Here is a 23,292-nt window from a genome sequence, read left to right as displayed (position 1 = left end):
TGCAGCGTGTGGCCCCTTTTCTTCATCACCCGTCCTACTCACATCTATGCTCTCGTTGGAGGTGCTGTTTTCCTCCCTTTTCCTCTCCTCCTCCTCCTGCTCCAGCTCCTTAATGCTCTCCTCCAGTACATTGGGCCAGAAGTCTCCCTCAAAGTATGGCAGCTCCTTGGCACTGGTCAGCCGGTCCTCTGTCGCCTGCTTGAAGATGTCCTGAGGGACAGCAGGAGAGGAGACGCTGAGTTCACAAGTGTACAGGCTTGTAAAATAGAGGATATAGTGGTGAAAAACCCTGAACCCTGCCAGAAAATCCACCCACTGCCTTGTATTTCTGTCCCCATTAGCTTTCTCACTCTCTCATTGAAAGCCTAAATATTTGAGGAGGATTAAACCCCATATTCATTACACTGAAAATGCATAGGGTATGAAAGAGAGCCAAAGTTCAAATTCAAAAGGTTCATAAATGAATGAGGATGAATATAAATAAGGATAAGCAAGGAATGGATGAGTCACATCAGTGAGCTTGACTGTTGTGCGAATAAAGCACCAAGTTGGCAGTGACTTGCAAAATAATTCATTGTATACACATAAACAACACAGAAACACATCTCACCTTGTAGTCGTGGACAATGCGCTCGGCCACAGCCTTGTCCAGCATCTTCTTGTACCACTCCTGCAGACGTTTTGGCTTGGGGATCTTCTGGTCCACTGGGTGACAGTGGAAGATGTAGTCATCCCCTTCACTGGGCGGACAGGCCCAGATGTGCCCTGTTGTAAACCTGAGGAAGACAGAGACCAACATTTAATTCAATATCAGTAACAAGAAAGAAATTGAAATTCATTTACTCCCTTTGCCTGCTCATTTCTAAGGTCATTCCCAATTCTGAAAATGGCCTTTAGTGGTTCCTTCAGTACCTTCCCTCGCTCAAGAAGTGCGTAATGAACACACCATAATAGCATAATAGGCTCATACTTAATTGCATATTTTACAATGATTAAAGTTCAGGCTTTCAGGTAGTAATCTCCTACAATTTCTTTTTGGGCTGCTCAATTAAAGGTTTTAATTTTCAGGACAGTTTTATTTCGGCATTAAACTGTTCCATGTTTGAGAAAGTCTCGTTTCTCACCCCAGTCTCTTGACGTATTCCAGGTAGCCTATCAGGATCTCATGGTAGACGCCCGTGCGGAGGTGGCGAGGCTGGAAGAAGTGCACGCTGTCCAGGTAAGAGATGTAAACTCTTCTCTGATTGGGCGGCGGGCAGTCAGAACCGTACTCCTGAACGTGCATGCCGAAGAAACACACGTCCGCTCCGTCGATGTCCTCAAATGCAAACAGGGCTTTCGTCCTGTATGGAAAGGACTCTGCCATCTCTCCGCTGTCCACAAACCTGCAGGGAAGAGAGCCAGAGTCAGGAAACATAATGGTGCCAGGGTCCGAAGTGACCACCCACCAAACTCTAATAAAGGTGATGGGGGAAATATTTCTTTTCAAACTGTAGATTAATGACTGGTAGAAATTATTCTTGGCAAGTATTTTTCAAGTTTATCTGCCTTTGGCAGGTGAGCCAAAAAATTTTATCTGGTACCTATCAGTCCAAAATTTATTCTTTGGCAGCTGGCTCAAAAAATTAATTTTGGACACTAATAAGTATACATTGGCTCCAGTTAGCAGAGATAATAGCAATGCTTTTAAAAGTCCATTTGTTGCCATTTCACCATTCTATGGGCTAGACAGCTTATCATCTTAACTCCAGGGAAGGTCAGTTCACTTCAGTATGATTCCTACTGTACACCCGCAGCAGAAAATTAATGCAGCTTACACTTCATTGTCTTAGTTATTCTCCATCAGGTTATCATGGATTTGAACTTTTCCCATCCATAGCCCCCGAAGGTCGACATTACTTACTTTTACATATTTTTTTTTGCCGCACTGCTAATTAGGAGATTATGATAATTATGTGGCTATAATAATTACAAACTTTCTTAAACACCACCTGGATTAAAATATCCTTCAAGTCAAACTAAACGCATGCACACACTTTGAGCTCCTCACCTGGACTTCATACCCGGCTTCACCTCCACCACCTTGTCCGAGACGTGGACCACGCGGATGGTGACGTCGCCGGAGTCAGGGTGGCTTTGCCGCTTGAGGTAGTCGTTCACTCGTGTCTCCAAGAAGCTCCCCAACTTGGTCTGAGGAAGCCCTGCGGGGGACAAGACGGGGGAGAGAGAAGGTGAGCGAGACAGAAGAGAGAGATGACGGGTGGAAATAAGCGGGTCGGCAAATAAGGAATGAAGGTCGTATGGCAGAAATAAAGCCCATGACACTACGGTAAATACTGGATGGGGGAAACTGGGCTTGTTTCTGTAAGGTCATTCAGGGTCCAGAAATTCACTAATATGGATTTGTGACTATTAAGACATCTAGGACGTCTTAGGCTTTGATTCGTTGGTGTATCTGGCGTATAAACACTCTAATTGGCCCGATCCAGACTGCCGGAGGAGACTTTGGAGTCTGGCTGCCTGAGGCACTTTGTCAATCTTTTAAAATCTACAAGTTTGCCCTGACGTCTCTGTTAATCAATATGCTTGGCTGTACTCGAGTCAATTTAGCAAACTCTAGTCCTTTGCTCTGAGCCCTTCAGAAAATGGTGAGAGGAAACGAAAACCGGACCTGAGGGATGGAGCCTGGCTCTAAGTAGATGCTGCACATGAGGACATTCACCTCATTTTTCTCATGTCGGCAATTTTATGTTTTAAGTGTTCATCATATGCTCTTGTGCAAAAATAAAGCAGCAGAGGGCTAAACAATCTGTGTCATCAGTTTACTTCTTGCTTTCTAAAATCATTTAACTTAATAGGGAGTTGACTGATGAGGAAATATCCGCAGTTAAAAGTGAACATCTGAGCAGTTGTGCATTTGCATGTTCCGTTTCAAAATGGCTGATCATGATGGCGGAAAAAAAAAAATCAAAAGGTGTCAGAAGTCAGATATAGCACAAAAGAGGAATGAAAAAAGCAGCTGAGCCTTTGGTCTGTAACTTGTACAGGAAACACCTACAATATGCAAGTTTAATCAAACTAACTGGTTGCATCTAACGCCACTTGTGGAAACTATGAAGGCTGCCTGCTGGATTAAAAAGACAAGGTTTATTAATATTTTCATGGGGGAAGTGCAATAGATATGGAAGGAATGGTTAATTATGGAAAAATGAGAAAACCACACAAAATGTGGGTTCATTTTGACTCTCAGGTCCAGCTGCGTGACTCCAGGCAAGAAGACTTAAACCAGACGGCCACAGATCAAAACGGGAGAAAATTATTTCTGACAGTCTACGCAACTGTTGATAAACACATTAAAAACAAACTAAGAAATAACATAAGAGGAACACTGGGTTTGTCTCACACTCCAGCTTCTAATGACCATCTCCCTCCAACACACTGAAGCCAAGTGGAAATATGCAAACATACTTCCAAAAAATAAAACAAAACCCTGGATTCATTATTTGTTTGTGCTTTGCTGACAGGAAACACACTTCCTTTTTCCTAACACAGTGTGAGTTCTCAGGAGTGGTGCTGCTCCGGGATCAGAGCGGAGAAATATTTCAATGAAGAAAACAGTGAGACAGGACCAAAAGACGACTACTTCTTAATCCACAAATTTAAACTGGACTTACTTTTGGCTGCGTATTTGTTCTCTTTCCGTGTCTTATTGGCCTTTTTCAGGCAGTTGTCGCACACAAAGCTGTGGAGGAGATGAATTTGTGTGAGTCACACATGTAAACAACCGTTACGGCTCTGAAATTGCAAATAGGCTGCACAAAAAGTTGGAGCTACACCCTAGAATAAGCAGATTCTCAGACCACACTTGAGATACATACACTACGCTCAGCGTGCATGCATGCATGTGTGTGTGTATGTGTGTGTGTGCGCTGTATAGAGGTGCTACTGCAGTCCTGGCAGGCATATTTAACTGTGATGTAATGATCAGGACTCCTACACATTTCTCCTTCCATATGAAGATTTTTGTATTAATTCTGTCGGGGGCTGATGTTAGCCAACAGAACTGTTAACTGGACCGCTTCACTCAGCATCTATCAATATTTGCTACAGCGAGTGGGTGTAAAACTACATAAATGTGCAGTCACATGTTTATTAGGACTGACCATCAGCATTTTCCCCTGCATTTTGTGCACAGTTCACCCACAGTTTCCAAAGGATGGAAATGATTAAATTCATTTTCTATACATTCCAGACCTGTGTAGGCGCCCCCCCCCCCAAACAATGCTAAATATGAACAGAGTGCATGTGATAGCTGGCTCACCCTGACGGCCATATGGTGTCATTATGCAGGACACAGATCTGGTGCATTTTACGACCGCAGTCAATACATTCCACGAGCCTGAGCAGAGACAGAGAGAGATCGAACAGAAAACGAGGGGGAGAACAGAAGAAGTTAGCAAGGCCAACGAGTCATGCATGATGGAAATAATTCTTTCCTCAGTGGGATATTCAATCCCACTTAACAACACAGGAAAAAAGCCACAAAAAAAATGACAAATGAACAACAGAATCAATGAGCCTTAATCTGACGGCTACTTGAAGCAAAAATGATTGCTTGCCGCTAGTAGGTAATAACTTTTACAAAATATTTTCAAGCACCAAATTACTATTCCTAAGCCAAATGCCTCATCGACCTCTATGAGAAATTATCTACAAACAGGATAATCTAAATAAAATCAAGAAGACAAAACGAGGTCTACAACTGTAACACTGCACAGCCACCTGTCATTCAGAGGCTGTAAGAGAAAGGGAGATGAAAGTAAGAGTTAACAAAAAGGACGTACAACTCAGGGTCGAGTGTGTCGTTCTTCTTCCTTTGGAACTGGTCTTTGTTGATGGACCTGTGAGACAAACAGAAAACAAACCACTGTAACCAGCATGCTCATGTATTCCTCATCATATGGAACCAGTTTGTCTGGGTTGAAACCTTAAAAATGAACACACAACAGGGACTACTGATTCAGAAAATCTCGTTTCACAAAGCACAGACTCTTGTCAAACAACTGTTTTCTGAACAGAAGATTGTTAAAGTTGCAGGGAGTTTGGTGGAGTCAAAATTGGATTCAGACAAGAGAGGGAGGAATTTCATGGGTCAGAAGATCAAGGATATACATTCCTCTAAGAGTTTAGAGGGAGGATTTCTTTTTACATGAGAAATGGTCACTATTAGATAAAAACAGGGGAACAGACAATGGACTGAATTATGTGATGAGGGAGAAAATCACCAATGGCAACAGAAAGGATGGTATATTACAGGTTAACCCTCAGTTATTTACCTTTCACATTTAATGCAAATTATTTACCAAAACAACATTGAAAAAACATTCTGACTTTTATCTCCTCTATAAATCAAAATTAAGCTGTCTTAATAGTCATGATCTTTGACAGCTACGTGGTGTTTTTGTCAGCTGATGTGTCAAATCTTTGTTTACTTCTGCCCGGATCAAATAATGTAAGACCAAATCCAAGAAATGTCCATGTTATATTGTTTATCTAGATCAGAGTTATTAGAGTAACAATGTAGAGTGTAGAGGGGAGAGATTTTATCAAGAGAGGGCGTGTGTGTGTGTGTGTGTGTGTGTGTGTGTGTGCGCACTGATACTCACGTCTGAGGCTGGGAGGGGTCGTCTCCCAGGGAAACGCTCTCGCCCTGGATTTCGTTGAAACACTTCTCACAGAAGTGGTACCTGTCAGCAAGAAGCCCATATTTTGGTGAACTACACCGTTCGCCAACAGCACAGCCAATCACAGAGAGGGCACGAAGAAGCAGCCGCCAATCAGGGCAGGGCAGGACAGGCCAGGGGGCGGGCACACAGGAGGAGGCAGAGGGCAAGGTAGGTCGTCGCCAGGAGGCAGCAGCCAATCGTGATGCAGGGTTTTTGTGTGGGCGGGTGTTTTGATTTTGCGCGTAAATTTCGGAGTGGATGATTGGTCACACCAAAGCAGGCCAATGCAGACATCACAAGCGTTAAAAAAGGAGGGAGAGAAGGGAAGAAGGGAAGGGGAGAAGGGAGATGGGAAGGGAGGGGAGGGGGAGGTCAAAATGAATATTAAAAAAGCGTGAAATAAATCGTTACAGGTCAGACGAAGACAATGGAGGGATGGAGAGGGGAGGGGACATGGAGGAGGGAGGGATGGACAGAATGTGAACAACAACCAACAGAGGACAGAGAGCCAAGGCAAAGCAAAGATTAGCGTCAGACGTCCAGTGGTAAACAACAACAACATTACAGCAACATGAGAGACCACTAGGAGCTGTGGAGGAGGAAGGGGGTGAGGATACGAGGCTCCAAACATGAAAGTGTGAATGAGGAAATTAAAATAATAAAATGGTAGTGCAACAGAGACCCATCATCCTTTCAGTTCATTTATAAAGTGGGAACCTTTCCTCTGGTGGTGAGAATGGAGCATCATTTCATTTTTTTTTTTTTTTTTAATCTTTTTCCCATGTACGCAGGCAAATATCAGCAAATGCAAACCGTCGTGTGTTGTACATGTGAATTCACCCGGTGGGAAACAATGGCGCACAAAACAAAGAAGAACTGCTGGAGAAGACAGGAGCCCACTTTATGAATGAAAACAGAAAATGAAAATTAAAATGGTGAATTATGAAGATGGAGATGGTGCCAGGGTAACCGTTTGAAGCCAAATTAAAATTCTGACTCATCTGTGATTGAACTGATTGATTGATGCTATGTTGTAAAACACCACTGTGCAAAATATAAGACACCTTAAAAAAGGGTTTGATCTTGTTACGTGTGAACTTGGATTGCAAACTATCAAAAATGACAGTGACTTTGCTCTAGGCCCGTGATCTGTGTGTGTGCAGGTGAGTGTTTCAGTGTGTCTACGCCCCTTACCTGTTCTGGTAGCTAAAATAAGCAGCGTCGCGTTGGATGGTGCATAATTGTTTTCCATAGCAGCATAGAGTTTGGGGGGAAAACTCAAGCTGCAACAATAAGAATAAAGATACAAAAGAAATGTTATGAGGAAACCTGTTCATTTCATTCATATAAAAACATGCAATACTTAATACTTGCATCCCATAAGGTTCACTATACAACTAAAGGTTTGCTTATAGTGAGGACTATTTAAACTCAAATGAAAAACTCAACTTAGCATGTACTATTTTAGTGTAGTCTTCCCATTTAAAATTGCATTTGTCCAAATTACTCCTCCAAATTTTCTTCCACAGATTTCAGGTTGCTAAAACTTCACGGTTTTCCCAGATGTTTAATGTTATTTCTTAACTGTCTAAAAAAAAAAAAATCCAAGTCTATAAAAAAACAAAACAATAACTTTTTCATAATGTTTCCTGGCTGGGAACCGTGACATAAATACAAGAGCACACACACACACAAACATTTGCGGTCTCACCTTCCTCCCGCAACAGTATCCCAGGCCCTGCATGACAGGGTCGATCTCGGACTCGAACACCTCGGCCAGCTTGGAGCAGTACTTGTAGACGCGGGACGTCTTGCGGTTGTACAGCCAGGCGTTGTTGAACATCAGCCAGATGTCTTCCACGTACTGCCACGGCTCCTGGTACTGCCCCGTGTCCAGCTTGCGCTTGATGGTCGACAGGTCCATGGGGTTCTTCACGATGTCAAAGTAGTCCTGATTTGGGGGCGGAGCGAGATCCGGATCCGAGCGGCGGGTTAAGGTAAAAGTTCAGGAGATGAGGGGGGGTTGGAGGTGGATGGTGGGGGGGGGAAAAGGTTGGCGAGACGGTGAGCAGGTTCGGTCATCCAGCAACAACACCACCATCATCATCATCATCATCATCATCATCATCATCGTCGTTGTGGTTTTGCAGCAGCGGGGTGAAGATGCGAGGAGGGCGTGGCAGGCGACCAGGTGGGACCAGAGCAGGGGAGAGAAGAGGGTGCAGGGGGACAATGTTGTTGAGCGCTGCAGAGAGGAGGGTTCATGTGCAGACAGAGAGACATGACAGCTTCTCCCCTCCAGCTCTCCGCTTTGCACCCTAACTCTAGCGTCTGCTCCCTGTCTGCGCTGCACAGCAGGGACCAACAGGCCTGCGCACATCAGGGTGGTCCCCGATGCGTGCAGGCTTATAAAACCACAGAAAAAACTACAGAGACTGGCAGGAATTAGCTACAGATGAAACAGACAATCTAACGTTCTACTAGGTCTAAAGCACAGTGATGTTCTAAGGATTATGAACTATTTATGTAACACGCTAATTCAGAACTCTCCCACATTTATTGCTACTGTTCTGTGCTATGGTCTGAAAGCCCAAAGAGCTTTCAGGCCAGGGAGGTGATCAGGGTGCAAAACCGAGAGAAAACTGAGAGCAGCGACAGACAAGAGTCAAGAGATCCAACATAAACAGTCTTTTTTAGCAACATGGCGCTCGGCATTGACAAGGTAAAAGCGCTGAAGTGAAGCCAAAGTAAAAGGGACGGATGAGCCTCCAAAGTTATCCTCCCCTCCGCTTCTTCTCAGAGGAAAACACAATCGGAGCTGAGGGAAGGACGAGGGAAGGAGACGCTTTTGGAGGTTCAACCGAAAAAAAAAAAAAGGAGGAGGTGTGGATTTCAAAGACATGGGTCCGTCTCGGTGTCGCCATGGCAACAAGAAACAGGAAAACAGACCCTTATCCCTGAATGGGAACCACTCTAGTGATGCAGGTTGCTTACCACATCAACCCACACAGCCAAGTTTATTTAACCTCTTCTATCACAGAAATAACGCATTAAAATCTAAATCACAGTCCAATGTTGGAAAACTGGAAACGGCTGAAAGCTGCATCACTGGATCACTGTGGTTCCTGAAGGAGAGGTGAGCCAATAGCCTGTCACGTAAACGTCGCTCCTCTGATAATGTCATGTCGTTCTGAAACTTGGGGCGGCTGATTACCAGGTTTGTGCTGTGCCAACAATTGCAACAGCTAAAATATGATTTCTCCTGTTTATGGCTAGATTTGTGCGGTAATTTTGGAGGAGATGCAGAATCTTCGCATGTGGTCGATTCTGATTCGGCTTCAGTGCAGGTATTGCCTCAGCTCTACTCACAACCCAACTCCGACTCGGCACTAACTACTGGTGAGGAACTGAACTAGGAAGCTAGGATGACATACTAGGATGACCACTACGAAAATCATAATTCAAAATGAAAAATCTAAAAATAAGCATCCTGAAAAGCATGTGGTGGAAGAAAAAAACATTTGAACGAAGATTAAAGCCTGCACGCCACAATGCCCGATGCTCACTTTTACTGTGAGATAAACCACGTTTCGATCCGGCCACGCAAAAAAAGTGTGTTGGGACCATTGCAGCGTGCAGGCTTCAATCTTCTTTTGTGTTGTGCGCCATCTCAGCTCTGCATCTGGTTAATTGGAAATGCGTACGATTGCTACTCGTGGACAAATGTCAAACAATCTATAGTGAGTGATAACAACAAAGCAATGCCATATGAACATTTCTCAGGTCCTTCAAGTTAATTAATTCCCCTCTCAAAATGCAGAGTGGTGTCATGGGTCTGATAAAATTTATGGTGTCCTATTTTAGACAGATAAAAAGGCCATTAACTATGGTGAAAGGCTGCTGGATGTTACAGTTTCACAATGTCATGATGTAATTTTTTTAAAATCATTATTTGGGAGACCTTAAGGTCAATTAAACTTGCATTCACAAATGCCGGCTCAGTGAAAATTGATTTTTTTGTTAATTTTTTTTTCTGAGGTAAAAATAAAGGCTGCATTAGGGGTTGTGTTGAAAAGTTACAACACGGCTGTCAAAGAGCAGAGAGATTGAGCATCTTAGTCAAGGAGGCCAGAACAGCGTGTGTGTGTATTTTATATCTATCTATATCTCTATCTATCTATCCATAGATAGATAGATATAGATCCTTGAGCATTCTAACATCAATGGAAAGAAAAACTGTTCATAAGATTGCTTTGATTTATGCTGTGAAATTGATGATTTCTTTATGCTGGCGGGGACTTAGAGAAAAATGAGTACAATTTGGCGCACACACAAACTCTCAAATCAAAATCTTATTCTCTCAACCTCTAATTTGCTGGGAGTAAAGATGAATTCAGAGATCCAAAAAAAGGCAGAGAATGCATAACAAAACAGAAAATGACAACTATGACAAAGAAGCAAACAAACAAACAAAAAAACTACGTTTTTAAAGGAGCAGAAGCAAAATGGCAGCCAGTGCAGTCCCTTACCAGGTTAGTTTTGTTACTAGTTCGAATACGTACGGGTATTCCCAGTAACTGGGGGTCCACCGGCTGACGGAAGGGAAGGGACTCGGGGTCCTGCCGGTACAGAGCCTCCAGGGTAGGCATCAAGGCCTGGCGCAGCTCCTCCGGCTTAAAGACTGGAAGAACAAGAAGTAGCAATGAGAGGAGGAGGGTAAATAAGAGACAGAGAGGAAGATGAGCCAAAGACAAGAAAAGGAAAGAGGGGAAAGGAGATGGAGCAAGCAGCAAGGTTGAGATTGGTGATATTTGCAGCAGAGTGAATGAGCAAGGCATGGTGGGAAGAACAAAAATTGGGACGAGAGGAGAGATGGTTGTGAGACAAATGGAAAGGAAGCGGGTGAGGGAAATAGTAGAGGAGGGAAAGGAAGAGAGTTTGAGGAGACAAGGAAGCGAGAAGAAGGGACACGGCATGGCAAAAGATTGGGGTATCAAGTGAGAAAAGATGAAGAGATGGAGAATGTGAAGTTGGAGAATTGGAAGAGGGGAGGAGAGAATGGGACAACAGAGGACAGGAAGAGAAAGAAAGTGATAAAAGATAAAGAGGAAAGGACGGCAGTGGTGGTTATGTTAACAGAGGAAGGGATGCAGTGACTGATTTGAGTCATGCCCGAAACAGAAAACCCGCTCTGTTTTCTGTCTATATGGGGAACAGCTGCTGGTTGAGTGAGGATGTGAAGTCGTGTGCTTACTTTTCTTCTTGGGCTGAGCGCTGGCTGGGGAGCTGTTGATGACCGCTGACCCTGAACCTTCCTCTTCCTCTTTGGCCTCCTTCTTCACCTCCGGCTTCCTCTCTTCGCTTGGTGCTGCTGATGACGACGAAGTGGAAGACGAAGACGTGTCCATGGGCTCACCTTTACACCCATCTCCTGATGGCTTTTCTTTCTTTATCTAAAAAGGACATTAAACTCAAGCGTCAATGATTTCCTCAACAACACATTTTGAAAAAGCTCAAAGTGTACGTTACACCCAGTTGGGCCTAATTTCACTTTTATTTTGCCCACCTCTGGTTTCTCCTCAGTCTTCATGTCAGGCTGACCCTTGCCCATCTTCCCTGAGGCCTTGCCCTCTCCCTGGGCTTCAGCCTCTTCGTCTTCCTCTTCCTCCTGCTTCTTCACCTCCATCTTTACTTCTCCCTGGCTGGGAGCCGGGCCGTCCGCTGTGGTGAGCTGGGAGCTGGGATCAGCGCTGCTACCGACCGATGCGGGAGTGGAAACCTGACCATCGGCTGTCAGAGAAGACTTCTGAGACAGCTGTGGGATGGAGAGAGAGAGAGAGAGAGAGAGAGAGAGAGAGAGAGAGAGAGAGAGAGAGAGGGGCTGAGGTTTTGAACGGTTTCAAATTAGAACCAACTGTTCTTAGCCGGTTTAGTTCTTAGTTTCTCCACTGTGTTATCAGGCCACACTCACTTGGACGTCTAATTGAAAGATGTTTTGATGACGTGAAATTCAAGGACATCACATCATATCACCGAGGCTTCTTTTTTTTATTCATACTGTTGTCAAGTCAAGAAAGCACTCCTTTAAAACTGCAACCCTATCAATGCAAATAGTCACTAGAGGGTTTTCCTCAGCATGTAAAGTGTTGATGCTAAGATGGAGAGAGCTATGGTATACTGATCAATCTAAGGCTTTTTTATTTAAAAGCCCCACTGGGGCTTTACAGGGGAAGCTTACAGACAAAAAAGTTTTTTTTTCTCTCTAATTTGGGCATTGATATTGCAGTGTTGCCACTTATTGAAATGATGTTAAAAGCTGTTGGTGGTACTGGAAATAATGTGACCAGAAAAACAAGTGAATCAGAATTGAGCCCAGTTGTTTTATTGCAACAGGGCCTCATCAAAAATCAACCAATCATTTGAATGTTAAATTTGCAAAAGCCCCGCCCACTCTTTGGCAGGCAGTGGCTCAGTAATGATTATTCATTTATTTTCATGAACGGCATATTAGACCTAACATGCAAGATACGTTACCTAAAATATTTCCTCATAATTTTCTTTCACTTAAAGCTGCACTAAGCTGTTTATAACCACTAGAGGGAGTTGAGAGCTCAAACTGTCAGTCCTACTTCCAGGTTCATGGTTGATTGCTTACGCGTAATTGAAAGTTAAGGTATAAAAAAAAAAAATGCATTTTTGGGATTGAAAGGAGGGATACATTTCACTCACAAGAGTCTTGTTGGATTACTTGGATTATTTTGTCTCTGGCCCTCAATTCGGAAATGTGGTGAAGCTGCAGACTTTAAGTGACAAGGTAAACGACTGCTTTGAGTCAACCTTTTCTGTCACCTCAGTGCTGACTGCAGTGACAGTGATGCAAATAACCAGAAATTCGGATACGTTTTCTGCACAATGTGTAACTGCCGAGTAGCTCTGAATGAAGCTGCAGTCGTGAGGGGCTAAAAAGAGGGCAAGGGAGGTGGTTGTTCAGGCCAATACGGAAATTTAGAAAGTTAAAACTAAGAAATAACAACAAGGTGGCTATATATTCGATAGGAGAAAGAAGACCCACAGTGATAATGGGTCATTTTAAAATTTCAAGGCCTTATTTTAACCCAAACCCAGAAACCTTCAGTGATTTCCATGGCATCTCTGTTAGCAGGGTGAAAACCGTTTTGTATTGGTGGAGCAAAGCAAAAGCTCAAAAGAAGCCTGAGGAGAGGAAGGAGGCCAGGGAGGGGCTCAGAAGCAGGCAGATCTACTCACTGGGGTTCGCGGGAGCTGCGATGGCACATGAGCATTCTGGGTAGGCACTGACTGAGCCTGGGGGCCCGTGGAGGCCACACCCCCATGCACCTGCTGCTGAAGCTGATTGGTCTTCTCAGAGTTCATCCCCTGGCTCATTGGCTGCTGCTGCTGCAAAGCTTGTTGCTGTTGCAGTGGTTGCTGCTGCTGCTGCTGTTGTTGTTGTTGCTGTTGTTGTTGTTGCTGCTGCTGCTGTTGCGGTGGCTGTGGAGGGGGCAGCTGGGGTGGGTTGGGCGTCTGTGGCTGTGGGGTCTGTGAGCCGGGTAACGTGGGGGGCGTCTGGTGGGGCTGAGGTGTGAGGCTGCGCGCTGGCGAAGGAGAGTTGGTTCGGATGGGTGGGCAGTGAGGGTGGGAGTTGGGCTGGGCAGAGTTGGAGGACGGGGGCAAGTTGGGTGGAGGCACGGCACCTACACTACCAGGCCCCATGGAGCTTCCAGGGGCTCCAGGGGCGGCAGAGCCTGACTGGGAGGCAGGGCTGCTGGCTGGGAGGGAGGGCGGTGTAGACATCTGGCTCTGCTAAAGACGGGATACACGGAGGTTAGAGAAACAGGACGTTCCTTTTGCTTTTTCTTACTAAAGAAGTAAAAACTATGAACATGTAAAAGCAGCAAACATGTCTTCCTCTACAAAACAATGTGGAGTTGCAATGGAGCTAGGGCTGTGACTGTAGGGATTTCTTCTTGACGTTGTGAAACAGCAATGTTATCACCGTGGCTTGGTGATGATACACTGCCATCGTGGTGATCACAATCTCTCAGTCATCAAAATAAAACCTTCAAAATTCAGTCAATTATTATAATATGCCCAGTCTTGTGTCTTGTTGTGTAACGTACCTCAACCTAAGTTGGAGCTCAGAGACATGGAAAATAAGATTCTGGCAGTAACCAATTCCAGAAACAAGTCTTTCCGACTACGCCGCATCATTGCCTTTCTTATCAGACTCTCTTCAAAGCCTATTACTGCAGAAATTAATTCATTAAGTAAGGAAGACTGCCAAAAAGCTAGAGCAATCAGTTTAAGACCTCTAGATAAAGACAATAAAGAGATGTTACCCATTTCTCAAAATGTCAGGAAATTATCTTCATAACTCCAAAGACGATTTTCTTTGTCCAAGTTGGTGCCTTGTTTATATTTATTATGAATCGATTCACACTGAGCGTCTCCAAGGATTAATGCCTATTTTAATCTGCATTTATCTAACATTTCAACATCATGCAGGTTTCTAACATCTCATTAAGGTGCATTAAGGTGCTCACACATGATTTTTTATCTGAGCTGTGCTGCGTTGGGCACAGAGTCTTCGTTCACAGTCAATGGCTTGGCTAATGGCAAGGTCATGATACTTACTTAACTTAATACTTAAAATTAATGGCAAATAATGTAAAACATTAAGTTTTGGCTGTTGTCATTTTGAGTCTGACTGGATGCGCCTCGAAAGCCGTGTGTCCCACCAGAGGTAGCGCTGCTGCAGGGTTGGGCGGCACCACTCTCTCAAACAGTGGCAGAGGCAGTGCAGAGCTACTGAACTGACCGTGTGCAGGCAGCTTAACTCAAAGCACAGCCATGCCACTTCACCCTCACCACTACAGTCGTATACATAAAATGCATGCTGACATAAACTTCTCATACTGGATTGTACACTTGTAAATATGTGAAATATGTTTGGGTTTTTGAAGTTTATTTCCTTTATTCCAGTCAGGTTATATTTTTGTCTTGCCAACCACAGCTCAATTCAAGTCTATAGGTCAAAAACTCATCAATCATCTTTCAGTGCAAAACCCACTAAACTAAGAGAATATGGCCATACATAAGGTTCACTGTTCAAACTCAAGCGGTACTTTATAGTCACTGTTACTAATTGGTCCTGCGCTGTAGTAACTAAACCAGTGCTTACCCTGGAGGTATCCCCCTCTACGCCAGTTCCTGTGACTGGAATAATGGGAACAGACTTCAAAAAACCCAAATCTATTCCATTCATAAATAAATCTAAATCTGAACATCCATAAATCCATTAAATGCATTCAAATTCATGTATTTTAATAGCTTTTTCTTTGCTGTTGCAATGACTCAATTTCCCCTTGGAGACCATGTTCATCTTTACATTCTAAAAGGCGCTGACACACTCTTAAACTCCATCCTTACCGGTGGCATGCCTCCCTGAGCCCCTGGTTGGTTCATGCCAACGGGGCCAGAGCTGAGACTTGGACTGGACCCAGGAAACTGTCCTGGAGGGAGATACTGGTTTTGTAGCTGAGCCACATTGGGCTGACCCATCCTCGCTGCTCCCATACCCATCTGGAGATCGGACAATTGGACAGGGGATCAGACAGGGGATTTATTAACTAAAGCCAATAGTCATAGGCATAAAGATGTTGGAAAAATGACAGTTGTTGAATTTGAAGTGATTCCCCTCTTCAAATATCAGATACACTGGATCACTATGGGATTGTCTTTGACCTTTTGAGTGCTTGGGGATCATTTTTCTGTAGACTTATCTATATGGGAATTTTCCTGAACAGAGTATTTGTAAACAAAAAGTTAAGCTTTGAGAAATGCAGCGATGCCGACCTGATTCATTGGAGCACCAAGAGGAAGAGGAGGGGTCGACCTCTGGCCCATCGACTGCATCCCCATCTGACTAAACTGGTTCATTCCTGGAAAATGAAAGTGAAACGTTAAATGTGTGAGTGTGTGATCATAACAGTATTACGTTTACCCTTGGGTGTGTCTGTGTCTGTGTGTGTGTGTGTGTGTCAGACACTTACCTCCTGGGTTCTGCATCCTGTTGACCATCTGGTTGGGTCCAGTGGGTCGAACCATGGATGGATCAGCATGAGGACCATCTGAGAGGGTTGACAAGATTTACAGACATCAGAGACTTTGTGTCTTTAAGATCACTGAACACAAACTGCAAAACGATAAATGTTGAACTTGACTTAAAATAAATTAAAAAAATAAAAAGATGTTTAAGGGGCGTGGCCATATTGCATACATCTGTGTTTGGTGCTTTTCAGACAGGGTTTTATACATGTCTTGGGTGATCCAATCAAGCAGACAGTTGAGACAAATCAATGACTACATTTACATGAACACCATATTCCGATTCGGGTCAATATTCCCGTGTTTCGGTGTATTCCTGCTCTTATTTAATGCAACACTCAACCTGCGGGGGCAGCAGTACGCCTATAGGCATCTGGTCTGCTGGAAATACAGAAGAAGAAGCTGTCACTATTTCTGTGTTTTCTCCCATCGATATACTCCGATACTGAAGTCTTTGATCAGCTGAAGGCAGACTGCAGTCTCCTCCTCACTCCAAAAATGCTGACTCTTGCTGCTGTTCGCCATGTCGTTCTCTCCGCTTGCAGTAACCATAGCAACAAAGACACCCCAGGATTCACTGCGAATCGAGCATGCGCAGACGTAACTGAATATTCCGGTACGGGGCATTTTCCGATTAAGGTGTTTACATGGCACAATATTCCGGTTGGAACAGGTATATGCCAGGGATCTTATTCAGAATTTTCTCCAACCAGAATATGACCTTTATCGGGTTCGGTGTGTGTTTACATGACACGTGTGCAACCGGAATATTGAGGATATTCCGAATAATACAGGAATATGTTGTGCATGTAAATGTGGTCATTGTTCACACCTGGCTTTCTCATGTGTATCAAATGTGTGCCCAGAGATCACTTGTTGGATTGCTGGTCTGCAAAAAATCACTTCTTTCTTTTCCTACTTTGATTGATGCTTTCATCTCTCTGCGTACACCTCATTCAAATTTGAATTTCACACCAACAACCTGCTCTATCAAATGCTCCTTCCTTCCACAAAGGTGGTCTTCTGATGTTGTTCAGGATACATAGGAGCAAATTAGTATTCACTGTACTTAAAGCTGACGACTTGTGATTGGCTTACCCGAAACAGATGTAAATATCACATGTCTGTTTTTCAGTGACCTCGATTTCCCTAGAAGATTTTGATCAGGGATTAATTTGATGTATGCCAATTAGTGTAAAGGGAATATGAATTTTAGCGCGGCCATATCATGACCATTTTTCAGTAAAACTAAACTTGAAATTATGTGGTATACCAGTTTACAGCTTGACTGAAAAAGGTGTTGTGTGTCGCGGGACTGAACAAAAACATTTTCTACATTCTTTATTAGACCTTTCCATACAATTACCACACTTTTTCAGATTTGGGAATGATGAAATTCATTTTCTGCACCTTTCCAAACTTTCCACACCTTGGCATCCAACTGTGTGTGTGTTCATTATTTGTATGCCAACAGTACGTGTGTGTGTGCATTCATGCCCATGTCTACGCCATCAAGTGTGTGAGCAGGGCTTAAGTGCATGTTTACTAACTTGGAGGTTGCCCGGGGGCCATGGGCGGCTGTCCCATGCCGGGAGGCCCCTGTGGGAGGCCCGAGGAGGGCATGCCAGGCTGTCCGGGCATCATGCCCTGCTTCTGGAGCCGTGTCCTCCTCTTCTCCTCCAGTTCCTTCTGGATCTTATAGATCTTCTCTGCCAGCAGGTGGTAGTACTCCGCCTGGCAGGGACACAGCATGACAGGAGGAGGAGAGAGAAAAGAGATTGGATAAAAAAGCCAGAGAGTAAGGGTTGCATCCAAATAGTGCAAAAACAAATAGAATTCTTTGATCCGGAAACTGATGGTCATGTCACGATGTTGTGTGCTTTGCACACGAGTTATTTTCTTACCCTGCTGTTGGCTGACTCGTACATGTCCCCTTCTACTTTTCGAGCATAAGCTACCAAATTCTCCATCCTCCGGTCCTTCAGTGCAGCTGGGTCTGGAGTGGGGAAAATGGCTTGCACGCTGTTCATACACACACACATGCACGCGCACACACACACACACAAGCAAATACACAGTAAACCATCAGGACATACATACAACTGTGCCTTACATCAAAATCGTTCACCAAGCCATAAGCCAAGTGAGAACAGTTGTGAGTAGCTGGCATTAAGGACTGAGACAGAAAATGAACCAATGATCAGTTCTTTTCAGTGGTGCACGTCCCTGGTGAGCTTTTCTTTGTGTGCTTCACACTCACAGCTTGTGGACGAGATGGTTGCGGAGGTCCTGTGTGATGTCTTCATGCCAAGACTTCCTCATGCCGGCTGCCGAGGGAGGGGTTGCTGTAGGCATGGAGCCCAGGTTTCCCACACCGTCGTTCATCAAACTGCAGGGAAGGACAGATGTGGAAAGAGATGGAAGGAAAGAGTGAACCAACGATGTTCAGCACCGCAGATTTAATTTTTAAGACCTCACTAATGTCCTATTATTTGAAATGTCTACACCAGTAAATGTGGAAAAGATAATTAGACAGCCAGAGACAAGGAGGCAGGGCATGGCGGCTCCTGACCACCCACAGGAGATCCAGTCCTTCTTTCTAGCAAGGAAAAAGGTCATCTTTTATTCGACATAACTGTATTCCAATTGAGCTGAGCTTTACCACTATTCCAAAAAGGTTTCATTTTGTCTTATATGTAAGAATTGTCACCTACGATCTGATAATCGAAAATCACTAGTCTTTTTTTTAGATGACAAGGAATGAACTTCACCACTAATGAGTCAATGAGGTGATCAAATTTCAGCTGTTGTCCAGTCTGTTCACAAGGCAGAGAGAGCACAACAGTAACAAACTACTAAATATGAGCTGCTCTGTCAGCTACATGACCGACTTCCCAAGGCTTGGAGAAATAATTATGACCTGTTAAAGACAGTCCTACCTCTGTGCGTTCATGCTGTTGTGCAACATGGCGTCTGGGAGTAGGTTTGACTGCTGGTTGGGGGGCTGCACCCCGACTCCGCCATTCACTCCCATGGGGTTTCCACCTGGACAGACGGAGAGACTTACATTACTTTCAAGGCTCAACCAATATGGGTTTTTGAGGGCCAACACCAATATGAATATTTTGAGCAATGAATATTTAACATGTAACTATTGTAATATGAAAAAATAGCATTTCCAGCAGAATTTTATTCTCAGCAGTGTAGAAAAGACTTAAGCTCTTTCCACTGAAATACAGAAATTATGATGGGTGTGCTGGCAGCTTCTTAAGGCAGGGTGACACACCAGACCTATTCAATTAAAATCATAAATCTGGCAAACATTACTGCTTTAATTCACAAAACATATTATCAACTGATTAAACACACATAAAATGTGAAAATAAATAATGAATAAATAAAATTCCATGCAAGTTTTTGTACAAGTGTGCAACACTGGCTCATTAAAATCTTTTATAAAAGGCTAATACTTAGTTTGCTCTTCAAACTAAGTACTGTCATTCAATATCATTCCAATTCCTATTAAATTACAAGTCTATAGCACAATTAAACCTACACAAAACAATTCAAAACAACAGGATTAGTGACTGACCCATGGTGTTCAGGGTCCTTATACCAGGCTGGCCCTGCAGGCTCTGGTTGGGCATGTTGGCCTGTGGAGGTTGTTGTGGCATCTGGTTGCCCTGGTAGGTGAGGCCCAGGGCGGCGTAGGCCCTCTCTATGGAGCTGGGGTCAATCTGGTTGGGAGGGTTCAGGTTTGGGGTGTTGGGCTGCCCCCCTGGAACCCCTGAACCTAAAGAGTTGACCAGGCTCACCCCTGCACTGCTGAGGAGAGCTGTGGGAGAAAACAAGGAGGAAGGATTTTAGGCCACAGCCTGGGTTCTATCACCAGTTCAGCTTGAGAAAAACAAAAACAAAAAAAAACAAAAACAGAACCATCTCAGAATTCAAATCCTCTTCTATTTAAAACAAACGATTCAACACAGGTTGAATGGGGTTTGTGCCAAAGTCCTGAAAATTCTGTGCAGAATAGCAACAGAAAGCCTTTACAAGTGGCTCATGGAAAAGTCAGTTATTAGGACTAACATTTTTATTTATCAAAAGCAGTGCTGAATGTTCTACGTTATGAATGTGTTCACTTAATGATCATCATGCTAAAAGCGTGGTTAGAAAATAAATTCACAGTCCACTGCACATGCATGATTCACCAAACTGACGGGTGCAGAATCATGTTTTTCGGTTTCGGCACAAAATCATTACACCCCTACAAACTATGCAATCAAGCATATCTGATGATTCAAACTTGAGGTGAGCACATTTTGCTTATTGCTTAGGACTGTGCCCAAATTACACTGGTCGTCCACATTTTCACAGCGACTTATGACAAGTTAAAGGTGAGGAGCAACAGCTTTGCACAGTGTCTCTTGGGAACATCATATGTAAGCTGTAAGGCTGTGTGTGTGTGTGTGTGTATATATATATATATATATATATATATATCGGTGACACGCCTCTTCTCTACTGAGAGTTTTTGTCAGTGCCTCTTGCAGAATTATTTTTTTAGTTCTGGCTAATGGCTACATTGTAAAAGCACAAAAGTTTATTTACAAAATATATTGATAAAGTGATCATGAGTGATCATCCTCACCACATAAAAAAGGCACATCGGCACAGACACAAGCAATATACAAGTGTTAACTCTATTCTGAATCATTACTCTCTACTCTAGCTGAGAAGAATGTGTAATAATTCAATCCAACGAGCAGTGAGCATGCATACTGCTTAAAGACAGACACACAGACAGCCACACCCACCCACACGCACTGAGTGTGAAATACTCACATTGCTGGTTCCTCTTGTCTCCGGCGTTCTTCAGCGGCAGGCAGACGGGACAGTCGTGTCGCGTGCAATTCTTCCAATGAGAGATGATCTGTCTGGATGAGGCACAGTGTGCCACTGGGGGGAGAGCAGCCAGAAATGGAGAGCGTTAGAGGAAAGGGAAGACAGGAGAAAAAGAGAGAAGATAAGAAGGGCAAGGAGACAGAACAAGTGAAATGAGAAATAGTGACAGTGTGAAGGAGGGAGAAAAATAACAAGACGGAAAGGATTGGAGAGAAAAACACAGAGCAAAGGAGTCAAAAGGGAGGCGAAAGAAGCCAGACTCTAAGAAAGTGATAGTATGAGTCATTCAGGACAACAAAACTGTCCAGATGGAGACTCAACAAGCACACAGGGGAGGAACAAATTACAGTAAAACAGCTAACTACAGGGAGCACAACTCGTTCTGATAATGCAGACAAACAGGGAGGCTAACCAGTAGGGATAGAAAACAATGCACAAGTACAAGCAAAAAAACAAACAAACAAACAAAAAAACATATAAATAAATAAACAAGAAAAGGATTTGCTGCAGACACACTCTAAACAGGGCCTGGCGTTCACGAAAGCAAACCACACACCGTAAAACCAGTAATCAGTGTAATTCAACAGGCTCACCCTGGCAGGACTTGCCAGCCTGGCAGTGAGTCATGTGGTTGAGCACGTTCTTCATGGTGCGGCAGTGGGGCAGGTTGCACTGCCGCACCTCCCCGTTGGCCTGCTCCCTGCGCTGGCACTTGTGCGCGTGCAGCAAGAGCACCAGCTGCTGCTGAATCAGCTTCCGCTTCTCAGGGTCTGCCGTAGGGGGCGCTGCGCCGGGACCTGCCCCTACGGCGCCAAGCCCGACCTGGGCTCCTCCCACTGCTGCTGCCCCGCCCACCGACACACCGCCCACTGCTGCAGGTGGCTGCTGCTGCTGCTGCTGCTGCTGCTGCTGGGACGCCTGGGGACAGACAGAGAAGGTGTAAAGTAGAGGCAGACAGATGTCAGCCTACAGAGATTTTTTTTTTTTTTTTTTTAGCACTGATCAGATTCCAATAGCCAATTTAGAAACAGTGTGACTAGAAGATTACTATTGAGACTGATGGTCAAAAATGCATTTTATCAAGACTTTCTACTAATTTGCTATATCATGTGCAACTCGCTTTAGTAAGTAAAATCTAATTTATGTAGCATGTGAAAAAAGGCATAGCAACCATTAAAATTGTCAGGAAGCACCAAGTATAACATTTTGCTTGTCTGATACCAATGTGTAAATAAATAAGTTCTTTAATCCAAACACAGTTATTATATGGAAATATGTGCTTTATGCTGAGGTTCTCACAAAAAAAAAAAAGTTTTCATACAAGTAGCAAAGTCTATTTCTGTCCAATACATTGAACTGTTTTCAAAACTTTTGGCTGTGAAACTCATAACACATGAGAAATAAATGTCTAGCTATATAATTGTTTAGCAGACAAAACCCGAGTGAAAATGAATGCAATAATCAAACTCTTTCAAAATGATCTGTTTGGAAAGAAACTAAATGAAACTGTGGCGCACTCCCGGTGATTCTGAAAATTAAAAACAGCAAGACCACTTCGACGACAGGATGGATTGAACCGGACCTGTTCTCCATTAAAAATCATAAAAAAGCCTGTATTCAATTACTGTCGAATGACAGATGAGTATAAGTAATGCATACAGCCTCAGAATGTCATTAAACAGTTGAAACAGTGCTAGGCCAATCACAATGACCTATTTTGAACTTGTATGGGCCAACTAATAAGGGCATGCCTAATTATTTGCCAATACCTGCTAAGATTCTGTCGAGTCGTTTTGTCAGTGATGCCCCTCCACGCAAAACTCCCACTGGTCAATACATTCATTTACGCATAGGGCAGGATTAAAAACAAATAATCAACAGGCACCGAGAATGCGAATTAGCCAATAAGCCAACTATGACTTAACTATTGTGAGATGCATAGTCCCTGTCAAATAAAAGGATCACCTCTTTGCCAAGTCAGTGTAATTTAAAAGGGTGTGAACACAACAGTGAGATGCATCATTCCCTCAAGTTTCATCAGATACATTGCATGTGACAAATAGAAAACAAGCAAACAACACTGAAAGATAAACTGTGTTCTCTCAGCAGTTGTGAGGAAGCAAAAAGAATAATGTGGCAGAAAGCTGAAATCTCACATAATACTGGGCCTAGCAGCCTAATATTTTTGTACACAGCTATGACTGTACGGTCAAAGACCTCTCGTGGTTGAGGAAAAGCGTTTGTTCTTGCTACCACCGCTCCCTCTCATCATTTACTCTCCAGCTTGCTCAACCAACTCTCTCTCCCTCTCTCTCTACTAGCTACTAGAGCTACTACACTATGACCAAAATGGCCACATAGCAAACCTTTTCTTTTTGGAAAGTGTAAATTCACGTTAGACTTGGTTGCATTCGTACGAGGGTCTGCCTAGGAGGATGCACATCCACTGACTGACAGACAACAGGCGCTGCAAAAAGATGCTATAATGGCTGGGAAAACACTTTTTTTTCTGTCTGTGTGTATGTATCTGTCTGCAGTT

At 43.7% G+C, this 23,292-nt stretch overlaps 1 protein-coding gene across 1 annotated transcript in view; it reads right to left on the bottom strand.

Annotated features, from left to right (window-relative positions):
- The window catches only part of ep300b (EP300 lysine acetyltransferase b), a 37,090-nt gene that overhangs the window by 6,216 nt on the left and 7,582 nt on the right, over positions 1-23,292 (bottom strand). The window contains 24 exon segments of the mRNA XM_030058199.1: positions 43-210; positions 611-776; positions 1,125-1,385; positions 2,051-2,201; positions 3,675-3,742; positions 4,322-4,399; positions 4,845-4,901; positions 5,667-5,747; positions 6,921-7,009; positions 7,438-7,677; positions 10,289-10,407; positions 10,981-11,179; positions 11,293-11,541; positions 12,993-13,547; positions 15,174-15,326; positions 15,600-15,685; positions 15,797-15,874; positions 17,402-17,585; positions 17,756-17,873; positions 18,112-18,240; positions 18,791-18,896; positions 19,444-19,686; positions 20,694-20,807; positions 21,347-21,671. Of these exon segments, the coding sequence (XP_029914059.1) occupies positions 43-210; positions 611-776; positions 1,125-1,385; positions 2,051-2,201; positions 3,675-3,742; positions 4,322-4,399; positions 4,845-4,901; positions 5,667-5,747; positions 6,921-7,009; positions 7,438-7,677; positions 10,289-10,407; positions 10,981-11,179; positions 11,293-11,541; positions 12,993-13,547; positions 15,174-15,326; positions 15,600-15,685; positions 15,797-15,874; positions 17,402-17,585; positions 17,756-17,873; positions 18,112-18,240; positions 18,791-18,896; positions 19,444-19,686; positions 20,694-20,807; positions 21,347-21,671 (4,017 nt within the window).

This window comes from Myripristis murdjan, chromosome 8, assembly GCF_902150065.1.
Source record: "Myripristis murdjan chromosome 8, fMyrMur1.1, whole genome shotgun sequence".
Classification (NCBI taxonomy): domain Eukaryota; kingdom Metazoa; phylum Chordata; class Actinopteri; order Holocentriformes; family Holocentridae; genus Myripristis; species Myripristis murdjan.
Note: the sequence above shows the minus strand (reverse complement) of the source record. Positions and strands in the feature narration are given on the sequence as shown.